This window comes from Haliaeetus leucocephalus, unplaced genomic scaffold (genome assembly GCF_000737465.1).
Source record: "Haliaeetus leucocephalus isolate CR32 unplaced genomic scaffold, Haliaeetus_leucocephalus-4.0 Scaffold687, whole genome shotgun sequence".
Lineage (NCBI taxonomy): Eukaryota > Metazoa > Chordata > Aves > Accipitriformes > Accipitridae > Haliaeetus > Haliaeetus leucocephalus.
The window spans coordinates 1,298,136-1,314,537 of NW_010973123.1; the positions used below are offsets into that span (position 1 = coordinate 1,298,136).

The following is a 16,402-nucleotide window of genomic DNA, read 5'->3' on the forward strand; positions in this document are numbered from 1 at the left end:
TTAAACATCCGTGGTGTTTTGACAATGCAGTTGAGGAAAACTTGGAAAACTTCAATTTGTTACAGAAAGTAGCCAGCTACTTACAGATTTTTAAGAAGTAATTGTGTTCAGGCCCAGTGTAGTGCTCAGAAGCGTGTTTTGGCTGCTCTGCTGGTAATGGGTGAAATACAAGAGGACAGTACATTACATATATCTGGTCTTTGTATATACTGCATCTTTCCCAGTATTCCCCTTAAGAACATAGAGGGATAACATACTTAAAGAATAAAAGGCTGTTTGACAGGCAGCTTCTTTCTTCAAAGCAGCATGGTCAAAAAGACTGGATTGTTGACAAAGATGGCACATTGTAAATTCATCTGTTTTGCTCAGCTTTTCGTTAGATGGGTGAGCTGTGTTCTACTGGTCAGTGTATTATAGTGCTTTAAACAGATAAGGTTTTGAAAGATGAAACTACCTATAAATAGAACAGAATAGGATGAACTGATTTCTTTGGTTTTATTCTTCCAGTTGCTTTTTATTATGGAGACACCCTTGGAAACAAGGAAAACGTGTGTATGTTGGCTCAAAAACTTCATTTTCAGCATCTGCTATTTACATTATCACTTAGATGAATGTATAAAATGAGCCCGTCCTTGGGCAGTTTTACGAGATTGCCTTAGACCAGTTCCACAGGTCATTTTAAATTCTGGATTTTTAGATTGACACACAAGAGAACATGGAAATTAATTCAGGTCTTGTAGTCTTGATTTTTGTTTTCCTAATCTCTCTCTCTGCTTTTTTTCCAGGGTGATGAAATGAAGAAAACGGGTATTCAACCTATTCCAATGATGGACAGAGACAAGAAAGATGAAGTCCCTCAGGGTCAGGTATGAACATGGTATAAAACATGGATGGAAAAAACTTTTTATATATTAGTGAATGTTGCATTTGACATTAGGGTACGTGGGCTGTTGAATTCTATGTTCTGTATGCAAAACAGGGTTAATTTTTTTTAAGTAGCAGTGGAAAACTTGTTTTCAAATGTTTACTTAAGTGACAGTGTGCTCTTTGCTGTTGTCACCTGTTCCATTCCTTGTACTTGTAACTCTAGCTAAACCCGCAATCACCTACGGTTTTGAGAAGTGTCAATAACACTTTTTTAGCTTAGGAAGTGGTTGCTTCAGCCCTTAGATAAAAGGTTTCGCTGTTTTATCCTGAATGCAAAATGAACTTCATCATCTGTTCCTGTTTAAAATATTCAGGTTCAGATTTCAAAATATTTGTGATTTTAGACCAATACTTCTTCATTAGTTTTTTTGATAACTACAATCACTGCTTTTTGACATTCCTAAAACAAAGAATAATGTGAATAGTTTCTTGAGGATAAGCAGTAAAGGGTATATTTCTAAGAGCCTCAGTCATCTGTTTTTCAAAGTCTTTAGATACTGATTTGCCTGTGCACAAATGTGCAGAAGTGACTGCTTTTTTATGCTTTCCCTAGGGAAGACTGGTATTTTGTAAACATAAATTTGAGGGGAAAAAAGGTCTTTGAACTAACTTTTTGGGGTAAACGAAAAAGGTAGCTTGTCCTTTGATTATCTGAGCAGAGAAAAATAAATTTAAATTGTCCATTGTCCATTCATGTACATATATAAGTGTAAGGTTTTTTTTTATTTCAGTGGCACTTACAAAACGTTTCATGAACTCTGAAATTAGCAATAATATTTAAAGTAAGTTAGAAATGACAAAGTATTACAAAGTCACTATAGATTAATTACTTGGTAAGCAAGACTATGGAAATTTTTATATTCTGAGAATTTACTCCATATGCTCTATCATATTTTAGCATAAAAACTATTACCCTTATTATGGTAAGGAATTAGCAGTTAATTTACTAAATTTGTGTGTTTAGTATAAGCCTAAAAAGAGAAGAAACATTTTTCTGCACTGGGTTTATTTTTCCACACACTATACTAGTTATCTTTGAACATCTTGAAAAGTACATAGTATTACAGTAGTAGTCATCTTAGCATCCGTGAAAGAATTGTTAATGGGGTGAAAGCACAGATCTACAAAATAAGCTATTTTTTTTTCTCTTTAAAAAAAATACAGTATTTTTCCAGGTACTGTCTTCATCAGGTTCTTTTTTACTTTGTGCTCTGTTTCATGCTTCTTAAGAGTGTAACAGTAAAATATTAAGCAAAACAGGACATTAAAACCCAACTTCAGTAGTATAGTTGTAGCTGCTGTATCTTACAACAATGTTACAGCAAAATGTGAGATGTAGGACATACATAATTCTGTGAAAGTAACCTTTCCTATATTTATGTAGAGACTGAAGAATTTAATAAAGCATAATCATCCATTTCCTTGGGCTCTAACAAAAAGCATTAATGAGTATTTTTATGTGGATTTTAATTAAAGCATTAATACCTTATTTAAATGACAATGATGTTTAGGAAATGAGGATTTGTATAAACATGTAATCTCTGAAAAAAACCTTCTTCTGCCTCAAGTACTCATCTTTGATGAGAACAGCTCGTACTTTTCTCGTCCTCTCACTTGGCTGGCTAGATCAGCTGGTCTCTGTTGCGCTTTACGCCCTTTGCAGCACAACTCCTGTAAGGTCTCTCAATTGGATGTCTTCCTACTGTGAAGCCTGCACTGAGGATTTGTTCCTGACTCAGCAAGGATCCCATCACCCTCTTTTCTGCCCTTCCTTTTGGAACCCGTGAAGAAAACAGAAATGCCAAAACGATGCAGTGATCTAAAAGCCCTTTTAATAAGCAAGTCAAGCCAGCCTCTGAGTAATGAGGGGAGAGAGAAGGAACAGTTCACGTGCTTCAGCCATTCAAAGCTCATCCCAGAAATACAGTTTTCAAGTTGAAAATAAAAAGTTTACTCTTACGCAGCAAGGATTGAAATGTTAAGGGTGATTTCTTACTTCAGTCAGAACATTAAAGATCCAGCTCTTAAAGCTAGCAGTGCATTTAGGATGCACGGTTGGAGAGACAGGAACAATTTATTTCAGACACAAAAGATATTTTCTAGTTCCTCTTGCTTATACATCTTTAGGATATACGTACACTGCCTTTCCTGCAGTGACTTCAATAGTTTGCTCGTACCTGAGTGAACTCTAGGCTTTCTGTCTAGCCACAGCAACATAAAAATCAATCTGGAATAATTTATTCATATAATCTAAACCTTTTACAAAAGGGATTTGTGTGAGTTTGCTCTGGTCAGAAATGGAAGCTCTCACAAAGGAATGTTTTTAATTAGCTTGGCTTTATTCAAAACCTAAATCCATCGAGCCCTTTAGGGTTTTTCCTCCTTGATTGAAGTGCATTTTAACTTAAAAGCTGTCAGGACCTTAAAGGACACATTTTACTCTAAATCCTGGGGTTCCAAAGATAAGGTTGTTTGGAATATATTGCAGATGAACTTAGTTTGATTGAAATCTTTTATGTTTTGCAATGGCAACGCACTTCTCATTGACCCAGAAGGTCTACAGTGTGACTGTACCTAAGGTCCCATTTTAATTTTTTATAGCTATGGAGTAATCTTCTATTTTCTAGTGAAATAAAATAGTCCCCCTTCAAAACAAACAAACAAGAAAAAAAAAAGCCACAAGAAAAAAAATACATAGGAAGAAAACGACGCACTATGCAAAATAGCAAACTTTTTGTTGATGAGCCGACATCACAGCTGTGTGCAGCCTTGCCTTCTCACCAGCTGCAGTTTCCTTCTATTCGTTACATCATGATTACTTCAGCTCAGACTGTTGGGTTCTCAGGTCAGAAAATGTATCTTATTTTTTTTAAAGTACAGAATAGTCTTGGTTACATAGCAGTATGGGAGGAATCTCTGTATTGATGGAGGTGAGGACAAGAGTTGCTCTTTGTTTTCTGAATAAGGGCCAATGTTTAGCCTGTTAAAAAGAGACTCATTATCAAATGCTTTGGTCACAGTACAATACGTGGTATTTCACTAAAAGGCGTTTAAAAACTCTGCCCAAAGAAAGGGATCATAGTGCACTACTGTAACTATCATGAGAGTCTGGGAGAAATGAATGGTGTTACAATGGATCTGAATTTAACCTGTCATCCTTGGTAATATATAAGAAGCATTTTCTAAAAATTCCCTTGTGTCATGACAATTCAGCTGTGACATGGTAGCCGTCACAGGCCCCTAAAGCCTGTATGAATCAGATATCATTAAAAAGGTGCTCATTTGACGTTCTCTGAATAGGTTTATATGATAATGGTAAAAATAGATCACTGAACCGCATACATGAAAAGAAATTGCAAACCAGTTATTGATCACAGCGCACGCCTTTTAGAAACTTTCCAAAGGTGCAAAGCCCCTAGCATCTCAAGTAAATTGAGCTATGGAATACATACCCTGGAGGACATCAGAATAATCCAGAATCTGACTGTATTTTGGCAATCCTGCACCACTTTCCTGTTTTAAAAAAAGAATCTCATCACAAGAATAATGTTTGCAGAAATGGTTCAGTCATCTGCACCTACTTCCTGCCACTACTGACACCAAGAAGCCAGACAGATCCTGAGCAAATCAATTGAATCAATTGCATAATAAAAGGTCCTGTAAAAAATCCTATCTGAAGCAGCCATAGCAGTCATAAAAGAGAGGCATGTAAGCAAATTGTAATTGCCAGAGACTTCCCTACTAGTGCTTCATTTTAAAGTATTTGGATATTAAGAGGAGATGCAGAAGTATGAAGTACTAACGTAAGTAGTAATGAAGTAAGTAGTCAACAGCTTTGAGCTAGTTGGCTGTTAACTTTCAGTGTTGTAGTTTGGCAACATTTAACTATTTTTTTTCATTGTTGTTTTTCATAGATTGGGTTCTACAATGCTGTAGCCATCCCATGTTACACCACGCTTGCACAGATCTTTCCTCCGACTGGGCCGCTACTCCGAGCATGCAGGTGAGTAAATGTGCAAGTTTTTGCATAGCGTGTAGCTTGGTTAAAGAAAAAGCAAACACGCTTTGCAAGTTTGTCTGGAAATACAGACTTTTAATTTTAGAATTTGCATGCAGATAAACAGGGATACGCATCTCGCATTAATCTATGCAGAAACCCAGAGGCAATAACTACTGGCTGAGACTATCCAATGCAGATCTGCAGACATAGCTGATTAGAATGTGTCTGACGCCAAAAACATTTAGAAACAGGTTCAGTGCTTATGTATTCCTATCTATGCTGGTTCAGTGCAATTTCCCTCTGTGTCCTTTTTACTTCAACACAGTTCTCACAGCCGAGATTGGCTGGAATTCTGTTTCATTACGAAAATGTGGTTTTATTTCATGTCACAACATTTTTATTAAAAAGCAGGAAAAGAGCGAGCCCTGGAATATTCAGTCATTGGGAGCATAAGAGTAGTACCGCTGGAATGTGGGAGAGGCAAATGTAAATTTGTCCTGTCAATCAGTTGGAATGTAGCTTGGGATCTTCTGGAGGAGAGGCAAGGGTCCTTAACCAATTGGCTGCTTCTACTCTGGAATGATGGTGGATCTCTTTGTAGGTGGTTCTGTCCAATAATTATATCCTGGACCTTAGCAATCTTTCCTGACAAAACTTCTGTTGAAACCAGTATATGCATCATGAAAATGTTCCAGTTTCAGGTTAATCAGTGTTCTTTCTAAAGAAAAACAGTTGGTTCATAAAATGCCAGCAATCTTTAGTTACATCCATGGAAGAGAGGCATGTTTTTCTATGCTCTTACTAGCACCTCTCTCATAATCTTTTGGGTCTTTTTCTCCTGTGGTCCTTAAATTCTAGCTTGCATTGAACTTTTTCTTTGTCTTGTATGGCAGACCTACCTACTCTGTCATTTTCCTGACCTTGTGGACTAAATGCTCTGTGTGAAGTAACAGAAGGGTGCCCGCTATATACAAAATGCAGTGAAATTTAACGTAGTGGTTTGCAAAATAATGATGTCATTCGCACCCAAACGCTATTTTGTGTAGCTGTGAGAAGAATATGTAGGTCTGCACCAGTGGGACAGAGGACTATCTTAACAACAAACAGTGAGTATCTAGGAGCCATCATTAATAGTCAGCTTCCTCTAAGGTCCTGCCGCTGGGCATGGCTGTGCAACCCTTAGATGGATATGGAGGGAATATTAAGTAGGATTAGAGTCTATACCTCCGTCGTTATTACATTAATGGGGCTACAGCTGGAATCCTGTTTAGTGTCTGTGCTTTAAGAAGAGTAGATAAAGACACTAGCAAATAAGAGAAGATTAGGAAAGAGCTTAAAGAATGTTTTGACATCTTAGTAGTGAGAGACTAAAAAATCTGACATAATGGATTTAGTTTACCCAAGAGAATGACTTTTTCAAAATCTTTAACTGTCTCCATAGTATGTTTTTCTGATTAGACAAAGCTCATTAATTTAGCAGGTAAAGACTACTTGAAGCCCAAAGGTTCAAACAAGGAATATGGTGGATGTCTTTTTTTTAGCATTTGGAATAATGCCAGTTGAAGATCTTAAACCAAGGCTAGGTTTACTTTTTAAAAGAGAGAGGTAAAAGGGATATGGGTCTGAGGCACGGTTACTGTGATGCAATTGCCAAGGCCTGTCTTCTCCAGGCAGTCAGGCTAGGTGATCCTTATAGTAGTGTCTTTTGTCCTTAGAAGCTATGAAAGTAACAATGTCTGGTAAATAGCAGGCAGTGATTTGTTATCCTAAATTGACTAATCTGGAAGTATTCATGTCCTGGTTTCAGCTGGGATAGAGTTAACTGTCTTCCTAGTAGCTGGTGCAGTGCTATGTTTTGAGTTCAGTATGCGAAGAATGTTGATAACACTGATGTTTTCAGTTGTTGCTCAGTAGTGTTTAGACTATAGTCAAGGATTTTTCAGCTTCTCATGCCCAGCCAGGGCACCTGACCCAAACTGGCCAACAGTGTATTCCATACCATGGGACGTCCCATCTAGTTTAGGAACTGGGAAGTGGGGGGCGGCAGGGATTCGCCGCTCGGGGACTGGCTGGGTGACAGTCGGCGGGTGGTGAGCAATTGCCCTGTGCATCATTTGTACATTTCAATCCTTTTATTACTACTGTTGTCATTTTATTAGTGTTATCATTATCATTATTAGTTTCTTCTTTTCTGTTCTATTAAATCGTTCTTATCTCAACCCAGGAGTTTTACTTCTTTTCCTGATTTTCTCCCCCATCCCACTGGATGGGGGGGGGAGTGAGTGAGCGGCTGCGTGGTGCTTAGTTGCTGGCTGGGGTTAAACCACGACAATTCATAAGTGCGGATTTTAGTGGTTCCATCAGTTACAATATAGCATTAAACTCTTCTCTAGTTTCAAAATGCCATGGAGTGTATTACTACCATAATGGTATTAAAGTCCAAATTCTCTTATGGAATTCGAAGTTACAGCATGGGGTAGGAATGTGTACTCCCTGAGCTGTGTTGACCTAATATATATGTGTTGATAGTTTGATTATAGATAACTGAATAATGTGTACCCTGACAAATAAAGAAGAGTTGCTTTCAGTGTGAAATCAGAGAACACGAAGTAAACTACAGAACTGCTTGTAATCCTTTCAGTCTTAACAAGGTCATGAATCATTCAACTGCTTTACTGAGAGGTAGTCTGAGATCTTGGAAGTTTTTTAACTTCTTTCTCTTTGTAATCCCTGCTTGAAGGCATGTTGCTTCAGCTGTATTGATGGCTGCAAGCTAAATGGTCGGTTGTTTGATCCATGTAACTGGAACACAGATTGTGCTTTGCAGAACCATGTTTGCAGACAGAAAGAGTTTTATGCTGTTTACATGGACTAAACAGCATCACCTATAATACCCACCATTAGAAAGGCAGTAATGCTTATCATGAGTGTTTCCAGTTACTTGTTTGTACTCAAGCTAACAAATATTGTCAAACTGCTTTATATATGTGAAAATTTTTATTTCTTTTGTATTACGTGTCAACATCTGGGTGTACTCTTATTCCCCAAAGCAGTATCTATATGCTTTTAACATGAAAATGTCTTGCAGAGTCTGTATGATTAATAAAGTAACCTCAGTGCTGGATGTCAGGAAAGTTCTGTTACTAGCACAATCAAATGGGAGGTCTTAAAAATGGGTTTGTATTTACTGTAGAACCATTTGCATAAGCCTGCCAGTACCTGTGGTAGGAAGTTAGCATTGTTATTCCACTTAATGGGAACTGAGGCTTAGGGAGGCTAGGTTGAGTGCTTAAGACTGCACAGCACCTTTTTCAGGAACAGGGTTCTGGGAAGACCCGTATCGTTTGATTTCCAGCCACATGGATATCCAAATGAGGCTTATTTGCAAAAGTGGCTTGTAGTGCTTGATGGTCTACCTTTCAGTACTCAGCTGCGGAGATTTAAAATTGAATTGTAGAGTATCAAGCACCCACATGCATATGAAAGGTTCTCCATGATTCTGAAGATCAAGCATGAACATCTTTTCAGGAGTGGGTTTCTCTGCAGAAGGTGTGATGTCTGAAGTAAAAGCAATCACACTCCTGGCAGAGATTACATGAACCTTTTCTATTCTAGAGATTAAGTTTGTTGTTTGGAATTCCAATTATAGTTGTAATACTGATACTTCTGAAAGCTACACTGGCACAGTCTCCAGACTGGGCACAGCTCTGTACAGACACAGCTCCCCACCTTGCTCTTGTGCATTCCTTAATTTAGATTGCACTGATGCAGAACCGGGGCACAGATGTGTGGATGGGGCTGAAGCTCTCTGTAAGACTAAAGAGCTTCCTGAAAATCCACACCCTGGCATAAAGTTTTCTGAGGAGCAGTTTAATAGTTTTAGCTGAGCCTTGAAATTACCCTCTGCTGTCTCTTTGAGGAGGAAGTGTTGAGAGTTCGGACTTGGAGATGCAGAGTAGGAGATCAAGAACACAGATCTAACTTCAACTCCCCAATTACTAAGATGTTATGGGTACTAAACATACTAAAATGTATGTTATTGCAGGGTTTAGGTTACTCCAGAGTGTTTCAAATAGCTGATATTGCACTACACTTTTTTTTTTCCCTTTATTTTTGACGGGTGACTGTTATTGAGTGTGATGAGAGGAATACAGCCTCATCCCTGTTTGGTATTGCCTCAGCTGCTGGCTGAACCGATTTCAATATCACCCCTTTACCAGCAGTGCTCGTTCTTGGAACGCAGTGTTTAAGCTGCTGCGTCCTTGAGTTGTTTGGAACACAGACACCAGCTGCAAATAATAGCAGCAGAAGCAGCCAAGGCAGGATGTCAGCATCAAGGTTTTTGTTTTGAGAGCCTCTGGGCATTTATTCCAGACACTTAGGAGCCAGGGCTTCATTGGGAGCACAAAGGCAAATGAATCCTATTATCTACATCTTTTAAAAAAAAAAAGAAAAAAGTATCAGTCACTGATTTCCCTGAGGTAAGGTAGCAGCTAAGGATCTAGAAGATTTTCTTGTCCAGTAATTTATTCCACATTTTTAAATACTCTCTTGTCATTCTGTGCAGATCAAAACTACCAGCCACCTGTGTTACAGTGTTCAGAATAAGTCCTATGTGTGTTTTGTAGCCCATGTACTCAGTAGGCCTACCAAAGTGGCAAATCTATGATAGTATATTTATTTTGAGGATGAGGTGAAGTGATAAATTTTTTTCCTTTATTCCAGACCCAATAATTTTAAACAATTTTCCATGTGCTTTCAGGTCTCTTAATTCTCGCTGAAGTTGATATAATTTTAAAATATTTTGGCTGCAATTCTCTTCATTACTTTCCCAGTTTCAGGAGAGGGACCTAGAAATAGTGACGGTTCAGTTGTTCCGATCCTTAGTGCCCGATTGTATAAGCTGAGATTCAGGGCCATATTTGCGATGGCTTCATGACTTCCAGTTGGCCTGGAGCACTGGTAGAGCAGGTTTCCATCTGCTGCAGAAAATGGTAGAGGTGTTCCCCTAAAGGGCACCAGCTTTCTTTGGTAGACTCCATCAGATCCTGCCTTTCCTCATCCCCAGAAAATGCAACATTTTCTTTTCTTACCTGTCCTCTGTCTTTCCAGCTCATTATTTGCTGTTCTATCAACTGTTTCGGCAAAGCTGTGACATAAAAATCAGAAGAGCTCTGCCACATAAATGCCGATGTAATAAGATAATACGACACACAGCATGTAGGACCTTAGTACTTTTACCATCCTGTTTGTTTACTGAAGACTTCTAAGAACTGTTGTTTTAGTAACTAGGTATCTGATAGTATGGAATTGAAACAGTTGAGCTCGCTCTTTCTGTATTTGAAGACTGAATGCTAGATTTAGCCATAGGTTGCAAGTATGGTCCGCTGTTGGATGTCATCAACATAGACTTCCAAGTCACCAGAGTGGAACTAGTGTACAGCGAGTAAGATTATGGGTCTGTATGGATCTGAGCTTCAGATCTGTAGAACATTACCACCTTAATTTTTCATCATGTTACAGCTTGCGAACCAAAATTTGGACTTGGGGGTTGGCCAGGCTGTGAGACACTAAAAAAAATTTCTGTCTTGAGGAAGGGGTACTCTTTAAATTTAGTAGATTGATAGTATGATCACCACATTAGTAATTGAAAGGTGATACTGTGATGTTGGCATGTGACATTTTATACACTTATCGGGCAGCCCACGTGCGGGAGTTTCAGAAAGCTTAATGCGCTTCTGTGGTTTCCAGTGGAGCAAGTTTCCTGGCAAGAGTCCTGATCTCAGTGGTGGTTTTGAAAAGGGCCAAAGTATGCTGCGGTAAAATCCCTGAAGTCCGAAGAAGGGAGGAAGGCCACTTGTCTCCAGATTGCTGTTTCAGAGTGTCTGCAGACATGTCTCCCTTGGGTCACAGCTGGGTTTTCTCCGCAGCCGTGAGGGCTAGAAATTTGTAATGGAGGCAGGTACTAGCCTCTAGCTCCAGGGCTTGTTCTGGGGAGGGTATGCTGTGGGCTTATATACAGTCAACATGTATACGAGCCACACAGAATTACAAAATGGGATAACTGAAGGTGAAGGATGAAATAATGTAAAGATGATAAAAGCCTGATTACATACAGGTACTTGCATGCAGCATAAAGCTACATCTCAAAGTATAGTAGAGCAGACAGTATTGTTAGGAAGAAGTCCTAGTAAACTTACGAACAGTGCTTTACCTCTGACTTTTTTGTACCTTCAGGGACAATCTCAACCAATGGGAGAAAGTAACAAGAGGTGAGGAAGCCTCTATATGGATTCCCTCGCAGTCCCTTGCTCCTGGGACCTCAGATTCGCTTCCTGTGAAGATCGATGACTGAACAGCAGCAACGGATTGCTTCAACCTGAAAAGCATCCCTTCTTGTTTTGGGGGCTGTTTTTTGTTTTGTTTCATTTTTATTTGGGGGCTTGAGGGAAGGAAGAAGAAAAGCTACAAAATGCTAACTAAGAAGCCAATCTGCCTAGGAAGGTAACGCCCATGGAGTTACCTCGGCTAAATGACTCTGGCAGCCAACCTCCTGACCTCCACCAGTGACACGACATGAACAGAGGGAAAACGACAACCCAGATGTTTTGGAGTCAGCTGTCAAAAGAGAACTTACGACTTGTGAATATAAAAGACTTATCTCATGGGCTACATTGCTGAGGCCTTAATTTAAAACTGACGGGGCGGGTGGGGGAAAATCTTAGGGGGTACTTCTAAATTGTATCTTTCTAGTAAGGGTTTCAATGGTACTTTTATTATACCGTACTGTGGCTGGCTTTAACACCAGTGTCACTTGGGAGTTCTTGGCTATAAATAGAACAATATACCCATTGCTATTGTGAATGTTTATGTGTGATCTACTTGTAATCAGTTTGAACTCCAGCAGAATCCTTGGAGACTATAATTCATGCTTAGGTTACAGTGAATTCTCTTGCTGCAAACTAAAGGAAAACAAACATTCAGGTTAAAGTTTTGAAGTACTTCATTAAGCATCATGATGCAAATAGTCTGTCACTCACAAGGCAAGGCAAACGTTGAAAGAACTAGTGACGGTGCTTTGTTCTTCAGAATGATTTATAAACCTAGACAACTCCTCCCTCAAAACACTGGAAGTACTGGATATTTATCTCCAATATGAAAGAGAGTTTCAGGTTGGAGTTTTTGTATCCATAGTGACAGAAGTATCAGATTAAAATTTAAAGGTGACAGCAAAGATTTCCTTGCCTAGGTCACAATTAAGTAAAGTCATCATTTTTATTTCTGCCTGCTGAGTTGTATTTTAAAAAGTATTAGAGACATACCTGAAGTATGCTATCTGCTGGGAACAAAAGCCTTGTCAGAAAAATCAGGTCTGATAAGAGGTATTGTGGTACCATCACAATAAATCAAAAATGGTTTTGTATTGACTAGCTTTTGTGTTGCACAGTAACACCGCATGTCTTCTACTGCTCTTTTCCCCCATCCCAAGATGAGTGAAATTAGGAAACTTCTCCATGTGTCTGTTTGCTTTTTTTCCCTCTAGTTCAGCAAAATTCCCAGGCTTAGAACTGCCTATCTTAGTGAAAGAATAGCTGACTGAAGAAAAGTACTCTAAAATAGTGTGTTTACAGTTCTGTGCTGACTTAGGCTTCAGCCTTACAAACTTATGCACAGACTTTAAGACCTTACATTTAATGCCACTCTTTTAAATTGAGTGCAATTGTACAGAGTATGTTTCAACAACGCTTAATTTGCCTTCATCTTTCTCTTAAAAATAATGAGGACAAAATCTTCATGTTGATCCACGCAGTAGGTGAAAACACAGTCTTTGCGTACCATTCACATACAGCCTATGTTGCATTATATGCTTTTTCACAGATAATACACTCTTGTAGTGGTTCCATGATAACACAGCCATTTGTGTAACGGCAACAAATAATGGTAGGGACTTAAAGACAGAACACAGGTTCTCTTTTTCCATCTCATGTCTGTTGAGCTGTATTGCTCTAATAAGCATGCCATCTTAGGGGTTTCATGTAAATGGCTCGGACTCTTGAGTTCTGCCTTCTGTTATGGTCGAGCACATAGCAGTATCTGTACATCTGTACAGTATGTGATACGTAATCACATAACGTATAAATGCACCTAAGCCTTTGCAGTACATAGATATCCCAGAGGTTGAGAATTCAATATGAAGTTATGTTATTTGTATGACACAGGTTACCCAGCAGCAGCCACGTAATTTTTTTCAGTTTGCTTTACCAATTCTAAGTGCAGAAATTCATTGTTAACCACAGCAAACTATTTTGGAACAAAAGAAAATGACAGGAAAGAATGACACCGAAGTGGAACGAATAGTATCTCATGCTGTGTCCTCTGCTTTACTCCTTAGCAGTTCTAACTAAATCATGCAGATGCAACCTTTCATCCGCTAAGTACTTGAGACACAATCCACGGTTCCTAATTTACATGTAAATTATCAAAAAAATCTATGGTGACTACAAAAATACTCCCTGAAATTCGGATACCCCAACAACTGAATGGAGTGTTTTTCCTTCATGAGTTAAGTATATTTGCTGTTATTCTGTTGCTTTGAATGCTGATCTTAAAGCATTGCAAAAATACTCCTTATCACACTGTGTCTGTGTGTATGGAAAGCTTTTAATTCACCTTTTACTCATTGACAGTAAAGATAACTTCACCAGTTCTGTTGCTTACCATTCAAAATATTTGGGAGTATCGCACAATATTTTAGGTTTTGAAGTTTATAAGTACTGATACAGAACATGTTTCCCTAGCAAATTTGTCAGATTGGCAGTAAATTGTACTATTAATGTATCAAGTCAATCAGGTATTGTTTCTGATATAGCACTATCCAAACCACATAAAATACGTTTGCCATAGTATCACATCCATTAGAATTAAAAATGTTGGCTCCAGTTGTGGTGGTTTGGTTTGTTTTCCTGGTGTGTAAAAGGAGAAAGGTCGTGACAAAATGTTACTCTTTTTTAGCACCTAGACCAACAAAAATAGCCACAAGGGGCTGTATTTTCTAAGCAAATTTAGTCTGGCTTAGCATTTACAGAGTACAGATTCAGATGTGTAAATTTTTTGTAGAAACAAAATTACACCTGCACTTCCAAAGTCAAACCCACCAAAACCTAAAACTTCGAAGCCACATTTGAATTTCATGGCTCAAGTACATTGAGATTTAATTGTTCAAAACTCTGGACTTGAACTCACAAATAGAGTAAGACATCTAGATCTGTAAGACATCTGGCTCGTTAAGCTAAACTGCCAAAAGCCGTTCTTGCTTGCATTTTTATCCTGCTAAAACTGATCTTGCCCAAGATCAACAAGAATGTATAAAAAACCTAACATCTCTTCTTTCCTGGAAGCGTTAGACTTTATACTCCTAGAACTGCATTATTTTTGTTAATAATTCCAATTGCTTTTCCCCTCTAAGCCTGGTAATGGTAAAAGGACTGTTTGAAGCCATACCTGAGCATTTCTAATGTGTTACAAAATGGTGCCTGAAAGGTATGCACTAAGTGAGAAAAATAGTTGACATAGCATGATACTCATCTGAGATGCTGCATATTTTATTACAGCACTGACAGAAACTCCATTGTTATAATTAATCTATGAATTTTATATGCTCGTGCAACATTCTGCTGTAATGGTTCAACTCACGGCAGTATTATTTTTTTTTGTAACTGACCATTAGAGAAATGCAATGGGATTTTGTAGTTGGAGTATATGATAAAACATATTTACATTGGAGGGGACGTGCGGTGTGGTATTCATCTTTTCATGTGGCACAGACTTCTTTCATGTGTTTAAAATTAGAACGGTATGATCAGTTTGCTGTGACTGCCTTTAGAGCATTCTAAATTAAAATTAAAATTTAAGTTAAAAGTTAAAATTGTAGGGATAGAAAATAGCACTATTATTGTTAAAAAATAGAGATTGTTAGATGCTCAAAACAATTATGACCCTCTTGAAATAATGCATTTGCCTCCAACACTGTGATATAGGAACAGTTCTGTGAAGTGGAACAATTAATTTGTTCATTCTAAACACAGAAAAGGCTTTCTGCACACTACTACAAGGAAGTTCATGTTCAAACTTTAGCTTATATATCCCAATTTAGCAAAGGCACATCATAACTCTTGTTTTGCTTTCTGACCAAAAACTGTGCTCGATTGTAATACGGGTGTATACTCTGTCAAAAAACCTAAAATAACAGACTGCTTTCTAGGGTAGATCAAACTGATTTGTAGAGTAGATTCATATATATTCAAAATTCAGGTTGGGCTGTTATGTGAAGAAGAACGAACTTCAAGGTAACAACATTCAACTTTACTACATTTAGTGAGCTGAAAAATTTGTTTTATATATATATATATTTACACACACACATATATATATATGATACATATAAACTATCTTTGTAAAAAAATATGCAAGTGCAATAATTTAAAGAGGTCTTAACTTTGCATTTATAAATTATAAATACTGTACATGGTGTGTAATTTTTTTCATGTATTCATTTGCAGTCTTTGTATTTAAAAAACAAACCTAAACCTTTACTATTACGTTTGTACAATAGAACAGTAAGCATTTATTATGATATAGTTCAGTTGTAAATAAATTCACAAACCAAACAGCCAGTACATTATGCATATATGGGTGTCCTATTGTGAAACCTGGTTTTGCTTTTACTGCTGGCTTTAGCACAGCAAGACTACTTCTGTGGATATGTAATTATACATATAAATATATGTATGATACATAAAATATATTTAGAAATGTTCATAATTTTAATGGATATATCTATACATATACTTTGGTGTGAATATTACTGAATACAGAGTTTTTTAATATTTTTCATGTTTATTTTTGCTATTATTGGGAGTGGAAGTGAGGGATGGGAAGTGTGTGTGTGTATATGTATGTTTATACCACGAGTAAACCACAGGAGAAAGGGATTCAAAACGTAACGGAGTCCTTTAAAAAGGTAGTGCCTGTTTTTCCCTGTAGTTGCAGTTCACTGCTTATGGTGTGTTTTCCCAACGTAAGTTTATTCTTTTTTTACCAAAAAAAAAAAAAAAAATTTTTTTTTTTCTTTTTTTATCACCTATTTCAAGTTCACACTGTCACAAACTGCAAAGGGATCCACTTTCCCGTGCGCCCTCCTGCTGCTGGAGCGTTTACCTTGCTGTTGACAGGCACTTCCACACAGACCCTTGCTTTGCCGCTGTCAAACAGCAGTGCAGCTAGTGCAGAATTATTTGCTACCTTTTGGGAATTATGGAGATACTCAGATGCTGAATTGTAAAAAAATAATCCTGTGCCTAAATTTTTTAAGGTTTGCTAGTCCAAAGCAATATAGGGCTTTGACAGCTGTCAATACCCTGAAAATACAAGGTAGGTTCAGGGAACTGTAAAGCAAAATTCTGGACAACACATTAG

The 16,402-nt window shown here is 37.9% G+C and overlaps 1 protein-coding gene across 2 annotated transcripts in view; it reads left to right on the plus strand.

Annotated features, from left to right (window-relative positions):
• PDE10A (phosphodiesterase 10A) overlaps positions 1 to 12,733 on the plus strand; it is a 378,959-nt gene extending 366,226 nt beyond the window's left edge. For both annotated transcript variants that reach the window (XM_010579892.1, XM_010579893.1), the window contains exons 20-22: positions 786 to 866; positions 4,842 to 4,930; positions 11,165 to 12,733. In XM_010579892.1, coding sequence (XP_010578194.1) covers positions 786 to 866; positions 4,842 to 4,930; positions 11,165 to 11,282 — 288 coding nt within the window. In that variant the 3' untranslated portion in view covers positions 11,283 to 12,733. The remainder of the gene's footprint in view (positions 1 to 785; positions 867 to 4,841; positions 4,931 to 11,164) is intronic.
• Positions 12,734 to 16,402: the final 3,669 nt, after the last annotated feature.